This window comes from Cyprinus carpio, chromosome B1 (genome assembly GCF_018340385.1).
Source record: "Cyprinus carpio isolate SPL01 chromosome B1, ASM1834038v1, whole genome shotgun sequence".
NCBI lineage: Eukaryota > Metazoa > Chordata > Actinopteri > Cypriniformes > Cyprinidae > Cyprinus > Cyprinus carpio.
In genome coordinates, this window is record NC_056597.1 from 8,809,609 (window position 1) to 8,835,654 (window position 26,046).

Below are 26,046 nucleotides of genomic sequence, written 5' to 3' on the forward strand. Positions count from 1 at the left end.
AAAGCAATCTGAACTGCAATATATGAACCGAATTTCTGAAGCATTACAATCACTTAATCTTTACACTGAACATTAACAACTGAATGGGCAAAAAAAAAAAAAAAAAAAAAAATTCTCTTCACATTGCCTGTGATTCAGAAGCATATTAAATATAATTCTGTTCTTCTGATGTTGCTCTGCATCAGTGCACAGGTACACTGGTACAAAACTGTCACTCGGGCCGTACCCTTTATAAAGGTTTAGTACGTATGTATGTATGTTTAAAGTATTAATGTGTACATATGAAGTATATGTACTGTAGGGGGTAAATAGGGTACAAAGATGTACATTTTAGCTTTTGTAACTTAGGGCATCATCCCAGTGACAGCTTTGTAACTTATTTCTGTGAGAGTATAGATTCTTAAACACGGTATACAACAGAGGTCAGCACGTCTGAGTTCAGATAGAGATGGGGAGGAAGAAGCAGGTCATTTTTTTGTGTTTCCATGAACTGTGGAAGTGAAAACAGCATTTAAAAAAAAAATGTTTCAACAGATACGATAAAAATTTCCACAGACATATTTAAAACAAAACGTACCTGATTTTTATTTGCCATATCTTTTCTTGTAGACTTTCTCCCTAAAAAAGTGTTATGCAAGGAAAAAAAAACTAGTATCATTTATAAAGCAACTGTTATGTTTAGTTAAAACACTCAAATCACTCACCTTGGCGTCTAAAGATATAAAGAAATGATACAATCATAACTATGAAGACCAGCCCCACTATTCCACTGCAGATGTATACAGAATACCAAAGCCGCTGCAGACCATCGTTTGGAGGTGTATTTAGATCATGTACTGTTGTAGGTACATAACAAGGAGAAAATATTAAAGAGATGTAATAATTATAAATAAAAAACAATAATACCATGTTGTAAAGGTCATGTCCTTACTTGTGTTGTTCGGAGTGGGTGAAAACTCTTCATTCTTATTATCAGCTGAAAATATAATAAAAATGTCTTAGTAAAGACATTAAATAATAGTTTACAATTTATAATCAACAAAATGTGTGAATATTTACATTCTATTATTGAATCTAATAATAATGTCTCTTACCTGTCACAGTCACATTAATAGTGTGGCCTATAGACATGTCGAGTTGTTGTCATTATCAACTTATGGTTCTTATCAACAATGAATGCATTTGTCCAAAAAAAAAAAAAAAAAACTTACCTGTGTTGCTTTTGAATGTGTAAACCTCATCCTCCTTATTCTATTACAAATATATTGGCCTATATAATGTAGAAACATGTCTTTCTTTTCCTAATGTCTCTTACCTGTCACAGTCACATTAATAACATGGCCTATAGACATGTCGCTTTCTTTACATCTGTAGAAACCTGCATCCTCCATTGATATGTTCAGGAAAACCAGGAAAGCCATCCCTTGATGTTCTGTGATGTTCTTCCACTCAGTTGTTATGTGATTTGAGTAATTTAAAGATTTACAGTCATCTCCATAGCGTTTGCACCATGAGACTCTTGGGTTCCTGTGACATCCATCTAGAGTAATAGTACAGTTTATCTTCAACACGCTCCTAACAGGAGCTAGAAACACTGTGTTTCGTGGCACTCTGACCACTGAATGACAATTCATCTCAGACCCTAAAGGAATGAAGAAAAAAAATAGGTCAAGAAAAAAAGTAGAGAGTAATCTTTTTTAGTATGTCAGGTCTTTAGATAGCTGTATTGACATCATCCACTAAATTAAACTGTTTAAGACCACAAGCAGAATTTTCATACAATCCTGAAAAAAAGTTTTTGATACTGTTATTTAAACTAACAAGAATATTTACTGGTATAAACATTAATAGAACAACTTTATAGAACAAATAAAGAACAAATCTCAAGTGTACGTGTTTGTACAAATGCTGAAACACATCACCCTAAACATCTGATGATTTGTTTAGATTTTTAATTTTTTTTTTCATAGAGGTGGTTTAGCATTTCATAGTAATCGTGCATCACACCCATTAGTGTAATGCAGCACGTTAATGTCTGAGGCTTTACCTTTGATTATTCTATGCTTTTGGACAAGTCAAAGGTTCTTCATCTAAATTAATCTGATTTAAGATCATTTAGATAATTATTCAAAGTATACAGTGGTATCTAAAATATAAATGAAAATTCTGGTATTCAAATTTATAAGCAAACATTTACAAGCATGTATATTATAAATAAATGTATAACACATAATATTTGTATATAAAACTATTATACATCAGTGATTTTTTTTTTCTTCTTTTGTAACTTTTGTAAGGTCAGGTACTACTCATAAAACCCTCTGAACATTATCTGCCATATGCATTGCACACATGCCATGGCATTACATTTAACAAATATACCATAATACATCCCAACACATCACATTTAGGAATATATATCTGACTAACATCAGTCAGTCTATAGGGCAGGTCTGAATACTCACCATCCATGGTGCCGCTGGCAGTGACACACATCAATATCACAATAGTGGCCAGGATAATCTGAAGACAGAGCTGCTTAATGTTGAAGGTCTTTTATCAGAAAATGCGTATTTAAAATCTAATATAAAAATGAAAGCAGTGCACACTTTCATATGTTTGTGAAGCTGTAAGTTCTTCCAAGACATCTCTTACCATCTCTGTTTCTCTTTTCTTGTACTTCTTAACTTGTATCTTCAAATCCTTGAATCACAGGTGCTTTTCACTTGTGTTGTTTCTCACCAATCATTTTTATTTGTTAGTCGGCTTTGTGTCTGTGTCCGTTTCTGATCATTGTTCTTCTTAGTTTGTCTTCCTTCGACATTGACAGTGTCAGACCTCTTCTTGTGTGTCTGTAGTGGTTTCAAGTTGTAGTGTTTTCATGTTGTCTGAACCTCGTCCAGGGTGTTTGAACTTTCATGCAAATATTGAAGATAAAAGGGATTAAGAAAAAGTAGGCAGTGTTGCCAATTTAGCAGTTTTGTTGCTAGATTTGGTAACTTTGGTTCTCTAGACTACCCTATAGAAAAAAATATTCTTTCCAAAAAGCACTTAGCAACTATCTATTTTATTTAATTTAATTTAGCTATTTTTGAAATGTATTTGGCAACTTTTAGCAACTTTTGAAAAGTGATTCAATCAATAAAAAGACATTTCCTGTAACCCTACAACACAACAAATTGCAAAGCATAATTAAAAATATAGGTAAAATAACTGAAAACTAATACTGAAAATTATTTCATATTGACAGTAAATGTGCCCATTTTTTTTCACAAACCTTTCTAATAATTAATTAAAAATATACTAATTAAATCTATAGCCTATTGTGTGGTTTTAATATTTATTATGAACATACATTCAATGTAATTGTTTATGAACATGTAACTTCAATAATCCAATGCAGTGTTTAACTACAAATAATATGTTTATATTACTTTTAAATTACTTTTCTAAATGAACATATTTCGAATCTAATTTTTCACTGAGATGGCTAGTCACTTTGAGTTATTTCATGCAATTACACGATTTTACCAATTTTATGTTGTTACATAATGACGTTATCGTGTAATGACATTTCAACCTCATTTATCAACAAATCAACCTACCTTTAAGCAACTTCCACTGAAAATTGGTTGGCAACACTGACTGTAGCACAATGAGTTCAAATGAACTCAGTGGCACCTCCTCGTGGATAATGACTGAACAGCAGCACAGTCAGAATACACACATTAATTGTGACCTAAACAAAGGCCTAAATTAGCTTTCAGAGATACACAGTGTGCAGAATTTTAAATTTTAAAAAGAAAAAAAAAAAAAGACCTTACTACAAGACATAAGTACGTTACATTTTTTGCATCATAAATCCTACATTGATCTAGAAATGTTAGATTGTTCAGTGTTTTTTAACATTCTTCTGTGCTCCTCCTATCATAATCTCAATCAAAAATCAACCACATTATTTGTATGTTTGTGATGTGGTTCCCTTTCAAGTAGCACATTCTACAGTCTATAACGGAAAATATCAATTCTTTACCTTGTGTGTAACAAGTAGGGCAATGAAAGGTCATTGTTGTGGTGTTTGCACTGAAGAAGCCTTTTTATTGCCATTACACATATGTTTGCAGCCTAATTATGTTTTCCCCCATATGTTTCTATTGTAAACACACACACACACACACACACACACACACACACACACACACACACACACACACACACACACACACACACACACATATATATATATATATACAGTCGTGGCCAAAAATATTGGCCCCCTTTGTAAATATGATCAAAAAAGGCTGTGAAAATTCTTCTGCATTGTTAATCCTTTTGGTCTTTTATTTAAAAAAAAAAAATCACAAAAATGTATCCTTTAATTGGATAATAAGAATTTAAAATGGGGGGAAATATCATTATGAAATAAATGTTTTTTTTTTTTTTTAACCTCCATTTGCCAGTTTAACAGCTCTAAATGTTCTCCTATAATGCCTGATGAGGTTAGAGAACACCTGACAAGAGATCAGAGACCATTCCTTTATTCAGAATCACTCCAGACCCTTTAGATTCCCAGCTCCATGTTGGTGCTTCTCCTCTCCCAGATTTGTCCGCTGCACATCCATGATACGAATCTCCCGTTCCACCACATCCCAAAGCTGCTCTATTGGATTGAGATCTGGTGACTGCAGGATGGATCCATGCTTTCGTGTTCTTTACGCCAAATTCTGACCCTACCATCTGAATGTCACGGCAGAAATCGAGACTCATCAGACCAGACAACGTTTTTCCAATCTTCTATTGTCCAATTTTGGTGAGCGTGTGCGAATTGTACTCTCCGTTTCCAGTTCTTAGCTGTCAGGAGCGGCACCCATTGTGGTATTCTGCTGCTGTAGCCCATCTGCTTCAGGGTTCGACGTGTTGTGCGTTCAGAGATGCTATTCTGCATACCTTGATTGTAACGAGTGGTTATTTGAGTCACTGTTGCCTTTCTATCATCTCTAACCAGTCTGTCCATTCTCCTCTGACCTCTGACATCAACAAGGCATTTTATTCCACACAACTGCCGCTCACTGGATATTTTCTCTTTTTCAGACCATTCTCTGTAAACCTTGGAGATAGTTATGTGTGAAAATCCCAGTAGATCAGCAGTTTTTAAAATACTCAGACCAGCCCGTCTGGCACCAACAACCATTCGTTCACAGTCACTTAAATCCCCTTTCTTCCCCATTCTGATGCTCGGTTTGAACTTCAGCAAGTCTTCTTCACCACATCTAGATACCTAAATGCATTGAGTTGCTGCCATGTGATTGGCTGATTAGCAATTTGTGTTACCAAGCAATTGAATAGGTGTTATTAATAAAGTGGCTAGTGAGTGTATATATGTATATATAAGATTTAAGGTAGGGGTGGTTAAGGGACTCTCAATATATCTATATAATACTAAAAATGTAATTATATATTTATAATAAAAATATAAAAATTGTGAGAATTGTTAAACATTTTTACATTTTATATGCTACCTGTCACGGTAGGAAATCCATTGGTTCCTCCGTGTCATGTTTTGTGTTTGTTTTTGTACTCACGTAGTCTCCATGTGCTCGTTTGGTTGATTGTTGTCACCTGTGTGTTGATTGTTTCGCTCCAGCTGATCCTCATCTCCACTCAGCTACATAAACTCACTCATCTCTCTGTCTGTTGTCAGATTCTCATTCATGTCTCAGCTTCCCAGTTGGATTACCGTCTCCCGTGTTCGTGTTCTGGATTGTGTTCGTGTTGTCGTCTTCATGTGAGTGTTCCCGGTCTGTTCCTGGTTTCATCCATCGACCGCCTTCACATTCACCACCGACTTCACCATCAGCACTTCTCACGCCACCGTAGACCTTCTCTCACCATTGCCTACATACTGGACTCTATTATCAATAAACTTCTTCTGATTGCCTGCAATTGCTTCCTCCTCTTTTACGAGCCATCACAGTAGGATCTGAACATCATGGAAGCAGCAGGCGATCGCTCCCCATCTCATCTGGAGGAGTTTCTGCAGAGAGCCGTTGGTCGTATGGATCGCCAAGACAAGGCGATAGATGAGATGGGTCGAGCTTTCCAAGCAATGGTGACGAAGGTGTCCGAGCTCGCTCTCCAGGCTCAACAACAACAACAACCGCCACCCGCTGCGCCTCCCACGCCACCCACACCGCCGATCGTCTCCGGGGGGGATTTCCCAGTCCGAACCACGCCTCCCCATCCCTGAGAAATATGCGGGTGAGCCAAAGTTTTGTCGATCATTTCTGTCTCATTGTTCTCTGCACTTCGCCCTGCAGCCCCGCACGTTTAACACCGAGGAAAAGAAGGTGGCATTCGTCTTGTCACTACTGACGGGGAGGGCTGCCCTCTGGGGGACGGCGGTGTGGGAGAACCAAGACAGCTGCTGTGCCTCGTTCCACGCCCTTTCGGAGGAGATGAGACGGGTCTTCGAACGCTCCGTCGCCGGGAGGGAGGCGGCTAGACTTCTTACGGACCTACGTCAGGAAGACAGGTCCGTATCCGACTATTCCATTGAGTTCCGCACCCTGGCGGCGGAGTGTAAGTGGAACGAAGAGGCGCAGTGGGATCACTTCCTGCATGGGTTGGCTGACCACATCCAACAGGAGATCCGCGCCATCGAGCTCCCCACTTCTCTCAATGGCCTGATCGACCTCACCATCAGAGTAGACAACCGACTCGACCAAGCCGCCAGACGGAGGGGGAGAACAGTTCTCGCGACCAGACCAGAGGCTCAGCGTCAGCGCTCAGAGGTTGCGGTCAGCCCACCGGGAGATCTTGAACCCATGCAGGTGGGGCGAGCTCGGCTCTCCCGGGAGGAGAGGATCAGGCGGAGATCCCTGGGACTGTGTTTATACTGCTTCAGCCAAGAACATCACATCCAGCGCTGTCCGGTAAAAGACCAAGCCCGATAGTAAAACGGAGGCTACTATCGGGTGGGATCTCTGCCAGGAAGACCTCATCTACATCGACACTCCTTCCGGTGAGTCTACGGTGGTCCACCCACACACTCGATCATCACGCTTTGTTGGATTCTGGGGCCGAGGGTAGTTTCATGGACTTTAAGTTTGCTACTAGACTCAACATTCCTCTCACCTCCCTCAAACACCCCATTGCACCTTTTGCACTCAACGGACACAGACTGCCAGTCATCACACAGACCACTTTACCTGTTTCTCTCATCACATCTGGCAACCATACGGAGGAGATTTCATTTTACATCACGGACTCACCTCAATCTCCCATTGTTCTCGGTCACACCTGGCTCCAGAAACACAACCCCAGGATCGATTGGCGCCTCGGATCTGTGGCTAGCTGGAGCGAGGAGTGTCATTGGTCTTGTCTTTTGTCTGCTGGTGTTAATGTTTCTGAGTCTGTGTTTCAGGGGGAAGCAGTGGATTTGGCTAACGTGCCCGCGGAGTACCACGACCTGAAGGAGGTGTTCAGGAAGTCTCGTGCTGATTCTCTTCCTCCTCATCGTCCCTATGACTGTGCGATAGAGTTATTGCCAGGAACTTCCTCCGCCTAAGGGCAAGTTATATTCTTTGTCTATTCCAGAGACGGCGGCCATGGAGAAATATATATCCAGTTCTCTAGCAACGGGGTTCATCCGCCCTTCTTCTTCTCCAGCGGGGGCGGGGTTCTTTTTTGTGGGAAAGAAGGACGGATCCTTGCGACCTTGCATTGACTACCGAGGGCTGAACAACATAACGGTAAAGAATACCTATCCTTTGCCGCTTATGTCTTCAGCTTTTGAGAGGTTGCAGGGAGCGTCCGTTTTCACTAAATTGGACTTACGTAATGCTTATCATTTGGTCCGCATCAGGGAGGGGGATGAGTGGAAGACTGCCTTTAACACCCCTAGAGGCCATTTTGAGTACTGCGTGATGCCTTTCGGGCTAACGAACTCGCCGGCAGTCTTCCAAGCACTCGTTAATGACGTGTTGCGAGACATGGTCGATCTGTTCATATATGTTTACCTGGATGACATATTGATTTTTTCTTCGTCTCTCCAGGAACACGTGCAACACGTACGACGAGTGCTTCTGCGGTTGCTAGAGAATGGATTGTTTGTCAAGGCGGAGAAATGCGTTTTTCATGCACAGTCTGTTTCTTTTCTAGGACACATCATTTCGACTGAGGGTGTTCGCATGGATCCTGAGAAGGTTAAGGCTGTGGTAAATTGGCCATCCCCAGAGTCTCGCAAGGCCCTGCAGAGATTTCTGGGGTTCGCCAATTTTTACCGGCGTTTCATTCGCAATTTCAGCCAACTAGCCGCTCCTCTGACCGCCTTGACCTCCCCTAGTTTGACGTTCAGGTGGTCAAACGCAGCCGAGCCGAGGCTGCGTTTGCCAAACTGAAAAGCTGCTTTGTTTCAGCTCCCATTCTCGTCACCCCTGATCGCTCACGTCAATTCATAGTGGAGGTCGACGCGTCAGAGGTGGGGGTAGGAGCAGTGTTGTCCCAACGCGCATCCTCAGACGGAAAGGTGCATCCTTGCGCGTATTATTCTCACCGTTTATCTCCTGCAGAAGTTAATTATGACATTGGCAATCGAGAGTTGTTGGCAGTCAAACTTGCACTGGAAGAATGGCGTCACTGGCTTGAAGGGTCGGGTGTACCTTTCATTGTATGGACGGACCATAAGAATCTCGAATACATTAGAACTGCCAAAAGACTTAACTCCAGGCAGGCTCGGTGGGCATTGTTTTTCAGTCATTTCGATTTTACACTTTCTTACCGGCCGGGTTCCAAAAACATCAAACCCAATGCTTTATCCCGTCTTTTTGAGCGTTCCGATCGTACTGCTACTCCCGGGCCCATTTTACCGGGGACCATCATTATCTCCGCGCTCAGATGGGAGGTTGAATCGAAGGTGTTGACTGCCTTAGAAGGGGTAACGCCCCCGGCTCGTTGCCCACCGAACCGATTGTTTGTGCCGGAGGGGTTACGGTCAGACGTTCTCCAGTGGGGTCATTGTTCCAGTGTTGCTTGTCACCCAGGGGTTAGTAGAACTAGGTTTCTAGTCAAGCAACGATTTTGGTGGCCTGGGATGGCTCGTGACGTCCACAACTTCGTCTTGGCTTGTTCAGTTTGCGCTATTGGTAAGACTTCCAATCGACCTCCAGATGGGTTACTCTTACCGCTGTCTGTCCCTTCGAGACCCTGGTCCCCACATTTCGCTAGATTTCATTACCGCCCTCCCGCCCTCTAAGGGCAATACGGTGATTTTAACCGTAGTGGACCGGTTCTCGAAGGCGGCGACTCATTTTATTCCCTTGCCCAAATTACCATCAGCCAAGGAAACAGCGGTAGCTGTCATTGACCACGTCTTCCGTATACATGGCCTTCCGACAGACGTGGTTTCTGACAGGGGTCCCCAATTTGTGTCCAAATTTTGGCGAGAATTTTGTAAATTGTTAGGAGCGACTGTTAGTCTTTCTTCCGGGTTCCATCCCCAGAGCAATGGTCAAACCGAGCGAGCCAATCAGGATGTCGAAAGGGTTTTGCGATGTTTGGCTTTCCAATAATCCTTCGTCCTGGTGTCAGCAACTCTCAATTGTGGAGTACGCACACAATTCTTTACCAGTGTCATCTACGGGCATGTCTCCATTTAAGTGTAGTTTAGGGTACCAACCACCTAATTTTGTCATTACGGAATCCGAGGTTTCGGTCCCCTCCGCACACGCACTAGTCCAGAGGTGTCACCGCACCTGGACCAGAGCTCGCAGAGCTCTGCTCCAGGCTAGGTCGCGCACCAAGGCTAAGGCCGATCGCCACCGGTCGAAGCCTCCCCGTTACGTCGTCGGTCAAAGAGTGTGGCTTTCAACCCAGAATATTCAGATGCGTTCCGTTTCGAATAAGCTTGCTCCCAAATTTATTGGCCCGTTTTCTGTTACCAAAATCATTAATCCGGTAACAGTGCGTCTTAGCCTTCCTCCGGCGTACAGGAGGGTTCATCCCGTGTTCCATGTGTCCAAAATTAAACCGGTGATTTTTTTCCCCGTTAACCCGCCTGCCCCGGTTCCCCCCCCGCCTCGTATCGTTAAAGGGGGAAACCACATATTTGGTTAATCGTATTCTGGACTCTAGACGGAGGGGACGCGGATTTCAGTACTTGCTGGATTGGGAAGGTTACGGTCCGGAGGAGAGAAGGTGGGTTCCTGCTCGGGACATACTGGATCACCGCCTTATTGATGATCACAATCTACAGGTAAAGCAGGCTGGGAACGTCAGGTGACGTCCTAGGGGAGGGGGTACTGTCACGGTAGGAAATCCATTGGTTCCTCCGTGTCATGTTTTGTGTTTGTTTTTGTACTCACGTAGTCTCCATGTGCTCGTTTGGTTGATTGTTGTCACCTGTGTGTTGATTGTCTCGCTCCAGCTGATCCTCATCTCCACTCAGCTACATAAACTCACTCATCTCTCTGTCTGTTGTCAGATCCTCATTCATGTCTCAGCTTCCCAGTTGGATTACCGTCTCCCGTGTTCGTGTTCTGGATTGTGTTCGTGTTGTCGTCTTCGTGTGAGTGTTCCGGTCTGTTCCTGGTTTCATCCATCGACCGCCTTCACATTCACCACCGACTTCACCATCAGCACTTCTCACGCCACCGTAGACCTTCTCTCACCATTGCCTACATACTGGACTCTATTATCAATAAACTTCTTCTGATTGCCTGCATTTGCCTCCTCCTCTTTTACGAGCCATCACACTACCAATACATCAATATTATACATTTTAGTATATATGCAAACATACAAAAATATATGTGTTAAACCATGAGTATGAAATGAATATTAACTATGAATGAGATGATAATTTGTATGAGTGAACTATAACAAAATATCTAGTGCAACCAAAGTAGTTTTAACAGAACTTTGTTTATGTACAGAACCACAGGAAGTCTAAGGAGTTACCACTTCCTGTCTCTTGCAAGAAGCCCTAAGCTTACCTTATACCATGACTGATGGCTTTTTAGTTGTCATTGGTAACAGGAAAAAATTGCTTAAAATCATCATAAATCACCTCAATAAAGTGCTTCTACAGATTCAAATAAATATGTTCACTTGTTTTGACAAACTACTTAAAATCAATGTGAAGTGTCATTTATTGCCAGTCATACTCTCATAATGTCACCCATATACAAGTGATACAGGATATTCAACAAGAAAATACTTTATTTATGGGTTAATGTTTAGATCAAGAAAGTGAACGTTACATACCAGAATGGAGTGAGACCAATGCAAGTAAAAAAAAAAAAAAAAACAATACCTAAGTAGCTGTTTGGTATATTGGTTAACATTATGCAATACACCTCAAGGCCTATGTGATATCAGCAAAAAAGAAAAGTTATTTCAGAGGAAAAGCATATAAATTCTGAAGTGCTAAAGTGTGTGTAATGTTGTGGCGCTATCAAAAACTGCTCTGCCTGTAGGAGAATTAATCTATAAATATGCTCTTGACAAGCACTTGCACTTATTATTGTCATTCAATTTCATAATTTTAATAGAATGGAACCTGACAGGAAGGAAATAAAGAGCGTCAAGTCAGCCATCAGATTGATAGTTAACTTACAAGAGCATGTCAACTTAAAGCTAGTTTTGATATTATCATATTGAAATATTCCTAATGTGCACTGCTAATACTTTTAAACTGGAACAGCAACCCCCCCCCCACTCTAACAGCGTAACTCCTCCCCTGAATGAGCGGTACACAGTCTGACAAATTTAATCTTTTTAATTGCTTAAATATATGATGAGTTTGCACTGAATAGTTCAGCTGCATTTTCTGAACTCTGGGTGGCAGTTGAGAGATTAGAGTTACCATGGCGATTGCAGCGCATCCTCAGACAACAAAGAGGACCGTTAAGGAAACAACTAACTCTTGTCTCTCTCTCTCATTTAATGTCCAGTTGATTACTGCTTACAGTCTTCCCGACTGCCCAGGACCTGTAACATATATGTGTGTATGTATATACATACGGGTGCATTTCAATAAATTAGAATGTTGTGGAAAAGTTAATTTATTTCAGTAATTCAACTCAAATTGTGAAACTTGTGTATTAAATGAATTCAATGCACACAGACTTAAGTAGTTTAAGTCTTTGGTTCTTTTAATTGTGATGATTTTGGCTCACATTTAACAAAAACCCACCAATTCACCATTTCAACAAATTAGAATATGGTGACATGCCAATCAGCTAATCAACTCAAAACACCTGCAAAGGTTTCTTGAGCCTTTAAAATGGTCTCTCAGTTTGGATCACTAGGCTACACAATCATGGGGAAGACTGCTGATCTGACAATTGTCCAGAAGACAATCATTGACACCCTTCACAAGGAGGGTAAGCCACAAACATTCATTGCCAAAGAAGCTGGCTCTTCACAGAGTGCTGTATCCAAGCATGTTAACAGAAAGTTGAGTGGAAGGAAAAAGTGTGGAAGAAAAAGATGCACAACTAACCGGGAGAACCGCAGTGTTATGAGGATTGTCAAGCAAAATCGATTCAAGAATTTGAGTGAACTTCACAAGGAATGGACTGAGGCTGGGGTCAAGGCATCAAGAGCCACCACACACAGACGTGTCAAGGAATTTGGCTACAGTTGACGTATTCCTCTTGTTTAGCCACTCCTGAACCACAGACAACGTCAGAGGCGTCTTACCTGGGCTAAGGAGAAGAAGAACTGGACTGTTGCCCAGTGGTCCAAAGTTCTCTTTTCAGATGAGAGCAAGTTTTGTATTTCATTTGGAAAACAAGGTCCTAGAGTCTGGAGGAAGGGTGGAGAAGCTCATAGCCAAAGTTGCTTGAAGTCCAGTGTTAAGTTTCCAAAGTCTGTGATGATTTGGGGTGCAGTGTCATCTGCTGGTGTTGGTCCATTGTGTTTTTTGAAAACCAAAGTCACTGCACCCGTTTACCAAGAAATTTTGGAGCACTTCATGCTTCCTTCTGCTGACCAGCTTTTTTAAAGATGCTGATTTCATTTTCCAGCAGGATTTGGCACCTGCCCACACTGCCAAAAGCACCAAAAGTTGGTTAAATGACCATGGTGTTGGTGTGCTTGACTGGCCCGCAAACTCACCAGACCTGAACCCCATAGAGAATCGATGGAGTATTGTCAAGAGGAAAATGAGAAACAAGAGACCAAAAAATGCAGATGAGCTGAAGGCCACTGTCAAAGAAACCTGGGCTTGCTTACCACCTCAGCAGTGCCACAAACTGATCACCTTCATGCCATGCCAAACTGAGACAGTTATTAAAGCAAAAGGAGCCCTTACCAAGTATTGAGTACATGTACAGTAAATGAACATGCTTACTAGAAGGCCAACAATTCACAAAATGTATATTTTTTATTTTTTTTATTGGTCTTATGAAGTATTCTAATTTGTTTGAATTGGTGGGTTTTTGTTAAATGTAGGCCAAAATCATCACAATTAAAAAAAAAAACAAAGACTTAAACTACTTCAGTCTATGTTCACTGAATTTATTTAATAAACAAGTTTCACAATTTGAGTTGAATTAATGAAATAAATGAACTTTTCCACGACATTCTAATTTATTGAGATGCACTGTATACAAACATATATATATATATATATATATATAATGTCATTCACAATCAAATGTGATAGCCCATCCCCCTGTTGAGGGAGACAACAGTTGAGTGCATGAAGTGTCCAACATTTCACACTTCCACCATGTCTGAAATCAAACACTTTCCTACTATATAGTATACAAAAAACAGTACACCAAAAGTGCAGTAAGTCGAATTCACAGTATTCAAAAAATTTAGGCAAAAGTACTTGAATGACATTACTTCTGTCTGGTTTCTGAAGTGCACTTTGTGTCATGCCTTACAACGCTCTTCAGTCGTGACTTCATGATACTGCATGTTGTAATGAAAAGGAATGGGTGTGGAAGCAAATGCAAGTAAAATAAGGTTTAATGAATTTGACACAGATGATGACAGGAAACCAACAGGACAACCGGATGCTGATAGATACAGTCATGGGAGGCCAGGAAGTAGAGGTGGAACCAGACAGCAGGAGAGGAACTGAGATGGGCGATCTAGTGGAGAGGTGAGTGGATGGGGTTCCAGAAGTGAAGCAATCCAGCGTAAATGATAACAGGCAGAACAAGGACAAGAAACCAGGCATAAACACAAGGAGCTTCAAACAATGATCTGACAAACACAAGACGGAAGACAGGGCAATAAATAGGGAGCAGGTAATGAGTGGCAGCTGTGACTGATGAACAATTAATGGAGACGCCCACATGAAACAATCAGTGCAAACGAGAGACACACAAAACTCCACCAACACAGTAATCAGCAGAGACGACAGTTCTACCAACCGTGACACATGTCCTCTCATACCTTATTGCTCTCTCTCTCTCTCTCTCTCTCTCTCTCTCACACACACACACACACACACACACACACACACACACATACACACACACACACACACACAGACAGACAGACAGACAGAGAACTTCTGTCTGTAACATTCTCAGTAACCAAAATCAATAGAGAAAATGCTTTACTGATTTGTTGGTGTGTTTATGAAACAACAGTTTTAACACTTTTTTTACACGAGCATCTTCTGGTTATTGTTTTCTTAATGTTTACATTACAGTTTTTTTCAACTGCTTACATTTTCAAAACTTTGCCTCTTCTTTCAAAACTTTACACACAAATCCAAGAATTGCACACACAAAAAGCCTCACATCACTTTCAAAATGAAGCAATGCATTCAAAATATCACAAACACACCTCAAAAGCAAACATTTGCAAACACATTTGCCATAATATTAATTCATGTTAGATTTGTGTGTGTTACATACAGAATTGTGTGTTGTTTTGCAAAAAAAAGGTGTTTTATGAAATTGAAAACCGAGTTAAAGGCTGAGAATTAGTATATGTTTTTGCAGATTTTGTGTGAAGTTTGATGTTTGATGTTTGAGTGTCAGGTTTCAAAAATTGTGTCACAAGTAAATATTTTGTGTGTAAGTAGTTAAAAAAAATAAGGAAAGGGAAGTTTTACTTAAACTGTGGTCCCTCTAGGGGGAAGTGTACTCATAACTGAAAATGCTAAGCTCACTCATGTAATTTGAGTGTTTCTATTCCTTTTCACCCAACCAAAAGTTTCATTTGTTTTGTATATAAAGTTCTTTGAAATAAAAAAGGAAATAAACACTTTGTTAACCGAAGTCTGCCAAACACTGTCAATCACACAATACTGTGTGTAGTTTGTTTTCTGAAAGAGAAACACAAGGTGATATTAGGTCAGAGGCATCTACCTTGTGTGTTTTCATCCACCTACTCATTAAGGAAATAAAAAAAAAAGTCACACCACATTTCACAGTTACTTCACCGGGTCTACAAGTGATGTTCATAACTTGTTAAATGGTTGTAGTGTATATAAAAGCCATTGGGATTTCTATATTATGCAAAAGGGATTTCTTTATTATGCAAAAGGAATTTTATTTGAAGACATTATTATTATCTTCACACATTGGTTTGCTAATCTGGGGCATGTTTCCCAAAAGCAACTATGCTCTCAAGTTCTTTTGTTACCAATAGAGTTCAAAGGAACTTGCAACCATAGTTAACTAACAATGCTTTTGGGAAAAGCACCCTTGGTAAATATGACCAAAGAAGGCTGTGAAAATTAATGTGCATTGTTAATCCTTTTGATCTATTATTTAAAAAAAAAATCACCAAAAATCTAACCTTTCATTGGATAATAAGAATTAAAAAATGGGGGTAAATATCATTATGAAATAAATGTTTTTCTCTAATACAAATTGGTCACAATTAACGGCACCCTTTTATTCAATTCTTTTTGAAACCTCCATTTGCCAGTTTAACAGCTCTAAATGTTCTCCTATAATGCCTGATGAGGTTAGAGAACACCTGACAAGAGATCAGAGACCATGCCTTCATCCAGAATCACTCCAGACCCTTTAGATTCCCAGCTCCATGTTGGTGCTTCTTCTCTTTCAGTTCACCACACTCATTTTTCTATAGGGTTCAGGTCAGAGGACTGGAATGGCCATAGCAGATAGAAGCTTGGTTTTGTGCTCAGTGACCCATTTTGTGTGTTTTTTGAGTGTTTGTGTTTGGATTATTGTACGGTGGAAGATCCAAACATGGCCATTATAAGAGTCAGTCACTGATTTTTTTTATCTGTTGGTATTTGATAGAATCCATGATGCCATGTGTCTAAACAAGATGTCCAGGACCTCCAGCAGAAATATAGGCCCACAACATCAAAAAAACAGCAGTATTTTTCATTGTACACATGGGGTACTTTTATCCGTGTGTTCACAAACCCATCTTGAGTGTTTGCTGCTAAAAAGCTCATTTTTTAGTTTCATCTGACCATAGAAGCCAGTCCCATTTGAAGTTCCAGTCGTGTCTGATAACTGAATATGTTGGAGTTTGTTTTTGGATGAGCGAGGAGAATTTTTCTTGAAACCCTCCCAAACAACATGTGGTGATGTACAGTAGGTGCTGTTTGACAATTTTTTTTTTTAAGGTTTTCTGACCCCAAGACTGCAATTCTCCGCTGTGGTCATTGGAGAGTCTTTAGCCACTCAAACTCTCCTTCTCACTGTGCATTAGGACAACATAGAGACACATCCTCTTCCACACAGATTTATAACATTTTCTGTTGATTGGAAATTCTTAATTATTGCCCTGATGGTGGAAATGGGAATTTTCACTGCTCTAGCTCTTTTCTTAAAGCCACTTGACTAATTTCAGAAATATATTAAGGGAATTTGGGCTTTGTTTTCCCTCATATTTATATTTCTGTGAAACAGGAAGCCTTGGATGGATAATTTCATGTTCATAATCACCTTGGAGAGCTCAAAATTGTGAATATGTATGGGAATATACTTCTGATATATTTTACTCATAAGAATTTCTAGGGGTGCCAATAATTGTGTCCAACGTGTATTTGAGAAAAACATTAATTTCATTATGATATTTCCCCCCATTTTAAACTCTTATTAACCAATGAAAGGTTATATTTTTGTGATTTTTTTAAAATAAAAGATCAAAAGGATTAACAATGCAGATTAATTTTCACAGCCTTCTATGATCATATTTACCAAGGGTGCCAATATTTTTGGCCATGACTGTATGTTGAAGCTGAGCCACATTTTCTAAATCTGCAAAAAAAAAAAAAAAAAAAAAAAAAATAAAAAAAAAAATAAAACAACAATTTCATACTTATTGTATAAGGTGGCTTATTCTTTTTACAATTTCTGTGAGGGGTAGGTTAAGGGGTGGTCCTTTGTACTTATTCCTACAAATTTGCCACCTCGTAAAATACGTATGGTTTGTCACAAAAAGTGCAAATTCGAATGAGTGAAGTTGTATGAATTTCGTATGAATTAGCCACCTTGTAAAATATGTGCAAATTGCCGTGGGTATTGGTTTTATTTTAGGGTTGGGGTGCAAAGTCATAATCAAAATAGCAAAAAAGAAAGAAAAAAAAACAGCAAAATATTCTTGTTAAATCCTTTCACCCAAAAGATTCGGCCAATGAGTGCATTTACATGCACCCTCTTAATGCGATTATAAAGAGATTTTGGCAATATTGCGATTAAACTTTACCTCATGTGAACGCGATACTTCAATTTAAATAATGTGATTAAACTCATATTCGCAGCAAGCATAAGCGTATTAACATAGGCGTACTCTGATTTTAATCAAAATATACAGGTATGTAAAAACACCTTAATTGCAGTATTGCTGCTCTGACCAAAGTGCACATGTGCTTGTGACATACATGAATGACGTGACATTCACCTGCAGTACGCAGATTACAAATGATGAATTGTGGGTATTTTTTCACTACCATTATTCACATACCCCACTGCACCGCACAAATAATGGATTCAGAAAGAACAGGTGTGTTAGGCCACTGTTTTAATTTATTTAGGCTACATCTAATGCAAAACACGGTTGTATTCCATGCTTTTTCAGTGCCATAGAAATGTGATGGCAATTCGTTTGCCTACACTTCCGTCGCATTCTACTTGCCGTTTCTAGATGTTTTCCCCAGAAATGTGATTCTTTCTTCCCAGCCATCATTTCTAATCTGCGTATAGTCTCGCGTAGCCAGACCTTCAGACTGACGGCTGAAGGTCTGGAATTCATGGCAGCTTGCTTTGACCAAGGCCCACCCATGAGTCCGTTTGACTGACATGTCAAACAACCATTCACAGTTTGTTTAGTTTCAGCATCACGTTTCGGGGTGTGGAAATGTCGTCACAATAACAGACCGGTGTGTAAAACTCTCTGACATATTTGAAAGATTGTATGCCGCAAACTTTAAATATTTCACATACTTTTGAAACTCTAGTGTTTAGTTGATCCTGATAAGCGCTCGTCGTTACAGTTGTTAACACTACGGCTTTCTTCTTTCGTGAGGGGGTTTGGTGCCACGGCATCTTTGTTTCCAGGTGGAATGTTAAAGAACGCGACACACAAGTCATCCGGAAATCCTGTAGAATTCAACCAATCCGATGATGACTTTGACACTCCTGAAGTGTTTCCACTTTTGTGTCTCATATGCATCAGACGTTTAGCCAACGGTCCGTGGGTGTGTCGTCTGAGGCTGAGACTAATCTGCGTATTATTACAGATGCAGGTCACATCATTTATGTATGTCACAAGCACATGCGCACTTTGGTCAGAGTGGCATTACTGCGATTAAGGTGTTTACATGCCTGTATATTTCGATTAAAATTGGCGTATACCACCTATGTTAATACTATTATGCTTTCTGCCATTATGAGTTTATTCACATCATTTAAATCAAAGAATTGCATTTAATTGCAATATTGCCAAAATCTCATTATAATCACATTACGAGGGTGCATGTAAACGATACTCATTCATTCACTGACCCTTAAGGTTATATCATTATGCCAGTAGGTGGTGACAAATGATTTATGGCATCATATGGTGAGTCATTTGTCTGACTTAAGACTGAAGAAGATAATCTCCAGAAAGAGCATTTATGCATTCTGAAACTAACATCTTAGCAGATCTAAAATTTTCCTTGGTTTATATTCACAGAATTGTTCAAAGGTTTGTTATAAACACTCATTCTCAAACATAACACTGCTGAGTGCAGCCATCTTAAGACACAAATATGTTTGCATATTTCACTTCTGAAACATTGACATTGACGTTTCTATTACTATATAATAATAATTTCTAATATCTGGAGAAAGTAATGTTATGAATATAGGACTTGCATTTTAGCCAGAAACAATGATTTCAAGTTAATCGTCTTAATTGTGGATTATTATGATGTTTTTATCAGCTGTTTTTGTGCTCATTTTGACAACATTCACTGCAGAGGATCCATTGGTGAGCAAGTGATGTAATGCTAAATTTATCTAAATATGTTACAATGAAGCAACAAACTCATCTACATTCGATGGCCTGAGGGTGAGTACATTTTCAGAAAATTTTCATTTTGGGTGAACTATTCCTTCAACATATAACGTTCACATAACTTAGTAATGTTGCAATTGATAATTTGAGTCTTAGACTCATTTTTTTTTTTTTTTTTTTTTTTTTTTTTTTAAGTGGTCTTGTGCGTTTTGTATTCTCAGATCTCTATAAGGTTTTGCGGTGTTATTTTGAAAAACAGAAGAGAGACAACCAAAAGTAAATCTATACTGGTGAATGATTCTCAGGATAACTCAAAACATGTGACCTAAAACCTGTTACAGGGAAATGAGAAAAGATTTCTGCTTTCTGACAGAACTGGAAAGAACTTTTTTGACATAACTGGAAACGTCATATACAGTGTCCCCAAAAGTTTATGGATACTTTATGTCATTGGATTATAAAAATAAATAAATAAATAAAATCAAGTGGTATTTATTTTCTAAACATACACACATCTTTACATACATTTTCACCAAATTATAAAATAATCTATTTATTGTTCAAAATTAAGAAAAAATTGTTGTCAAACTTGTGTTTATACCATATATGCTAATATGATAAACTACACCTGTGGTTACTCTGCTAGGTGAACTCGTCTTCATACATCCGCTATAAAATCACCTTGACAGCAGTTAAAAGGCATTGCAAAAAAGTGAAGAAAGCTAGGTTGCATGATTTGTTTGCAGATGCCACTTGGTTTGATGTTTTCTATCTAATACAGTTACATCACACTGTGAATTCAATTCACACTTTAAAGTGCAAATTGAATGTCTTTTCTTGGGGTTTTATGGTGAATTTATGATGGAAAGTAAGATATTAACATTTATTAATGATGGTTGCTTGAATTATTTTTAAATACTACCCCAGTTTAGTTATTTACAGACAACAGTCTGCAGCAAACATACATATTCACATTTATTCCATTTTTTTATTATTTAAAAATATCTAGGAGCAAAGGGCTCCCCTATGAGAAGAAAGTCTTTCAAATACATTCTATAACTGTGCTTCTAGTACGTATTCCAAGAGAAACCATGCTCTAACTGACTCATGTCAAGGTAAATAAAGTGTTGAGATTAAATAAGGAAATCATTTCTGGAAGGTCCCTTCAATGGAATGAGTCACAGTCTTGGGTGAAACCAGTCTAGACACACCAACACATAGACACACACACAGAAATACAACATCAGCACACTGATTTATAAACTTGCACGTAAGCATTGAGCTTGATAAGGAATAGGCTGTCGGGTTAAGTTATTCACACACACACACACACACACACACACACACACACACACACACACACACACACACACACACACACACACACATTCACACAAACACTCAGTATGTACAGTATAAATAGAAGGGAGTATGTTACTCATTCATCTTTAATTCATTGACAGTAGGAGGTCATATATACCTACTGTTCTTTATTGTGGGTGTACAGTATAAATAGAAGTGATTATACTCATTGACCTTTAAGGAGGTTGTATGTACTATTCTTCATTGTGGGTGGTAAAGAATCCCACCATCATATCTGGTAAGTTGCATTCTCCCCCCTGCTCATACAGGAAATGTGTTTGCATGCTTTTGCTCTTGTGGGCTTCTCAGTTTGTACTCTGTGTAGATACTATACAAATCATAACTTTGAACATACTTATGCCTGGTGATCTATTAGAAGCATAAAACAAACAAACAAAAAAACATAACAATACACTTTACAATACATTTATGAGTAGAAAAAATGATTTAGTTATACAATTCTGTTTCTAAAGGAATGAAGTAAAATATTTACTGTACTAAATATTATCATAGGGCCTTTACTTTACTGTAAAGGCCCTATGATGACATCTACTGCTATACATTTTTATAGTTCTATGATAATATGGAAGTTTACACCACCAATGTAACTATAACAACACAAAGGAACAATTATTCTTATCGCTTAAGGCCTCTCTAAACAACTCAAGTGTTTGGCATGTAAATTCAGCATGATTTTTCAAGCAGCAGTTCAGATTTTTGTATTCACTATGGTGTTTATCAAACAACACCATGACTCATTTTATGTAACAGCTCGGTGACCAAAGGAAAAAAATAATTCTTATCCACCATTTTCTTCAACGCGGAAGTAAGCCTGTGGGTGAGACTTCCGGTTCATTAGCCGCTATAGGTAAATAACGAGGAGAATAACAAACGTGCAGTAAACGGTAAAACTGTTTGCACTACAAACCAGTGTGTTCATAATTAAGATAAAACATTAAAATAATATGATAAGACACATCAGCTTTAAATATCAAGCAGCAAAACAAACTGTTTTGTTGATGGAATAGACACAGATGAGACCAGAAGCCAGACCCACAGAATTCACAAATCGCCACGCCCATTTTACGACAAGAAAAGGTGGATTGGTTAGCCAGTTTTCTTCGCAATGCAATGTAAAAGATATTAGAACCCCTCTCTTATAAAAAAACAAAAAACTTATCAGTCTGAACAGACATATAAACATCTGTTCATTCAAAATAAAATTTATCACTCTGAATTTCCATACCGAATATTTGCCTTTTGCGTATAAGCCTTGGTTACACTTTATAGGGTGTCCTTGTTACAGTGTAATTATACATTTAAGTTCGGATTAATATTAATTAACTACATGAATTTATGGTTAGGGTTAGGATTATAGTTTGGTTTAGGGTTACTTGCATGTAATTATGCATAATTAATTGTTATTATAATAGAAAGTACATGTAACATGTAACAAGGACACCTTTACATAAAGTTACCAAAGCCTTAAGTCATTCAGTAACTGTTTTATGAACTTTAGGAAATTATATGAACCACTAAACCACATGGAAATAATAAATAAAAGTTCAGCCTAAAAAAAAAAAACACTACTTACTAATAAAATAACATATTACACTACTTACACGACACTACTTACTAATAAAATAACATATTACATATAGACATATAAGATAATCCATTGTAGAAGCTGTTGTCATTTGTTTAGTGGTTTATTACCTTCCACAATTTACAACATCATTGGCCACAATTATTTATTATTTTATTTATTATTATTATTATTTTCTTTCAGTAGGGCAGAAAATTTTTCACTGGCCATTTCTCAGTATTATTATAAAATTGTCCAATAAATGATTAACTGAATCACTGGAACCGGATTGCAGCATATTCTGAAGGTTCTGGTTCATATCTTGCTGTTCTTCTCGGCCCTCTTGGCATAGTCTGGTGATTCAAAGAAGCATAAACCAGAGCATTCTCTTCTTCTCCTCTTTCTGTGCCAACAGTGTTGTGTCTACCATCTGAAACTCTTCCAGCTAATGATGATCCTCTGATAGGTGGAGTTTCACAGCAACGATATGAAGCAGAGATCAGCTGATCAGAAGGGGAACGGGTGTTGTGATGAGGAAGAGGAGGCAGATCACTTCTTTGTGTTTCCATGTACTGTGGAAGTGAAAACATAAAAAAACAACCTTTAAAACCAAAACATTATTTTCAAAAGATACAATAAACAGTTTCACTGAACAGATAAAAGATACCTTATTTTTAACTGTCATATCTTTTCTTGTTGATTTGGTCCCTACAGGATCATCCAAGGAAAAAGATAATTAAAAGCAGAATTTTATTCAAACTATATCTAGTTGTATTGTAATGTATATATCTAGAACAGTAAAGTTTTGTTTAAACTCTCAAACCACTTACCTTGGCATCTGATGATAAACAATGTTACAGTAATAACTATCACCACCAGCCCTGCTATTCCACTGCAGATGTACACATATGGCCAGAGCCACTGTAGATCATCAGTTGGACCTGAATTCAGATCACCTAATACTGAAGGAATTGAATAAAATGATATTTAAGAGTTGTTGTCTTTATCAATTTATGGTTCTTATCAACGAATGAAGATGCATTTGTCCGAACAAAACGTTACCAGTAATGGTCATGCCCTTACTTGTGTTGCTTTGATTGTGTGAAACCTCATCCTCCTTATCTATTAAAAATATAATAAATGTCCTAGTAATGTCTTTATTTACGTTTAACAAAATATGTGTATGTTTACAGTTTATCAGTGAATCTAAAGATAATGTCTCTTACCTGTCACAGTCACATTAATAGTGTGGCCTATAGACATGCCTTCTTTACATCTGTAGAAACCTGCATCCTCCATTGATATGTTCAGGAAAACCAGGAAAGCCATCCATTCATTTTCTGTGATGTTCTTCCACTCAGTTCTTATGTGATTTGAGTAATTTAAAGCTTTACAGTCATCTCCATAGAGTTTGCACCATGAGACTCTTGGGTTCCTGTGACATCCATGTATAGTTATAGTACTGTTTATCTTCAACACGCTCCTAACAGTAGCAATAAAAACACTGAATCACAACACACCTAACACCCAAAAACAATTAAACAAAATCCAAAAATGTAGGTAAGGCCAAGAAAAGCCTATAGAGATTTCAAGTAAGTTTGGTATCGGCATTGACAATATTAAATCTGCTTATTTTTAACAACAACTTCCAATCCTGGAAAGGTGGTATCAGCATTGACAATAAGTGTAATATTCACATCACAACTTCCAATCCTGGAAAGGTAAAATGAAATCAGCTTATCGTCAAAAGGTTTTGAAAGTAAAAAGAATGTTTAATCTAAAATTAATTTTCATATTTAAGTACTTCAAGAAAATATTTACCAGCTACTATGCATAATATACCATGACATTAACATCAGGTCAGAAAACAGTTTGTCAGATGAAAGGTTAAATAGTAACACACAAAACCATACACATACCACAATGTTCCCTAGAAATCACAATTAACAATATATTACTGACCGACATTAGTCAGTAATAGGGCATCATAGAGCAGATCTTAATACTTACCATTTGTGGTGCCGCTGACACTAAGCGATAGCAGTAGGAGAGAAACAGCAAGATTATAGATGATCTGGAAGACACATTTGCCCATGATCTAATGTTTTATCAGACAATGTGTGTTTAAAAACTAATGTCCAAAATGAGAGCTGTGCACATTGTTTGTCACGACTGTATGTCCGAAAACGCGTATATTAAAAACAAAAAGAGAAAAGTAAAAGTGCTGTAAGCAATAAATAAACCACAATAACACCTCTCACAACATTTTTTTTCTCTCTCTCTTCTCTTACACCTTTTATCTTCACCTTCTTTGATCATAGGCTCTTTTCACCTGTATTATTCCTCAGCATTTCTTTGATTTTTTTAGTCGTCTTTGTGTCCGTTTTTGATGGTTGTTCTTTTTGGTTTGCTTTCTTTCGTCATTGACAGTGTCAAACCTCTTCTAGTGTGCTTGTAGTGGTTTCAAGTTGTCTGAACCTTGTCCAGGTTGGTTGAACTTTCATGCATATGTTAAAGAGAAAAAGAATGACGAAACAGAAAGACAATGAACTCAGTGACACCTCCTTGTGGACAATGACTGAACACCAGAGCAAACTGTCTTTTCTCTCCAAGGAGGTCTACACAATTAGCCTATTTGTTAGAATTTATTTTTATTTAAATGGCAGTTGCTTGACTGATGCAGAAATGAGAACTTGTTTTTTACCAGTCCAAGTTTGTTATTAACCATTTTTCAGGTCTCTTTGAAGAGATATGCGTGGCATTAATACCTATGTCTCCAGTGACACTGGAAAGAGATATGATTGTGCATAAGCCCAAAGTATAGTTTGTTTTTCACCAGTACATTAGGGTATACATACAGTACACATACTGCACATGAAGCTGATTTTTTCTTTGGAAGTGCAGGTCATAAATGGCCACAAGGTGGCTACACTGGCCCAAGCAACAATAACAGTCCCCTGCATTGACAAGCACTTGTGTGATGGGGTTAAGGGGTTGCTCCATCCCAAAATGAAAATTTTATCATTAATCACTTACCCCCATGTCATTCGAAACCCGTAAAAGCTTTGTTCATCTTTGGAACACAATTTAAGATATTTTGGATGAAAACAGGGAGGCTTGGCAGATGGACTATTCTGATGATGCTTTTCATACTTTCCTGGACCTTAACACTGTTATTTATTTGGCAGTCTATGGGACAGTCTCAAGCCTCCCTGTTTTCATCCAAAATATCTTAAATTGTGTTCTGAAGATGAACGAAGCTTTTAGGGGTTTGGAACGACATGGGGGTAAGTGATTAATGACACAATTTTCATTTTGGGATGGAGTATCCCAAAAGAAAAACTTGCTAGTTTAAAAAAAAACCTTCCTAATTTAAATTCAGCCTGCAGTGGAGGTTGTGTTTGTCTTTTCTTCCCTATTGTGTCACAGCTTCTTGAATGAGAAAAAAGAAATATCAATTCTGATTTCATGTTGACTTTAACGGGTACCAAGACATTTTGATTAGTCATAACTTCTGGAGAGAAATAGTGCAAACACTGCACAAAGATAAAACTTTGTAGTCTGCGAATGTCTGAATGCTTGTATTCATGCACACGTTCAAGTGGAGAATACTTCGATACTGCACTCTTTAAATTGAGAAT

General features: G+C 38.4%; 1 protein-coding gene across 3 annotated transcripts; it reads right to left on the reverse strand.

The window, feature by feature from the left end:
* Positions 1-379: 379 nt before the first annotated feature.
* LOC109105031 lies at positions 380-24,596 on the reverse strand. 3 transcript variants are annotated; one of them, XM_042716486.1, is made up of 7 exons: positions 2,656-3,046; positions 2,466-2,523; positions 1,316-1,642; positions 932-976; positions 705-836; positions 578-618; positions 380-490 (listed from the first exon to the last, which is right to left on the reverse strand). In XM_042716486.1, exons 1-7 carry the CDS (start codon positions 2,656-2,658, stop codon positions 401-403), a joined length of 696 nt encoding a protein of 231 aa, XP_042572420.1. In that variant the 5' UTR covers positions 2,659-3,046; the 3' UTR covers positions 380-400. The 3 variants fall into 3 exon arrangements, with proteins under 3 accessions (XP_042572420.1, XP_042572419.1, XP_042572421.1); XM_042716485.1 differs by lacking the exons at positions 2,466-2,523; positions 2,656-3,046 and adding an exon at positions 24,416-24,596; XM_042716487.1 differs by lacking the exons at positions 932-976; positions 2,466-2,523; positions 2,656-3,046 and adding an exon at positions 24,416-24,596.
* Positions 24,597-26,046: the final 1,450 nt, after the last annotated feature.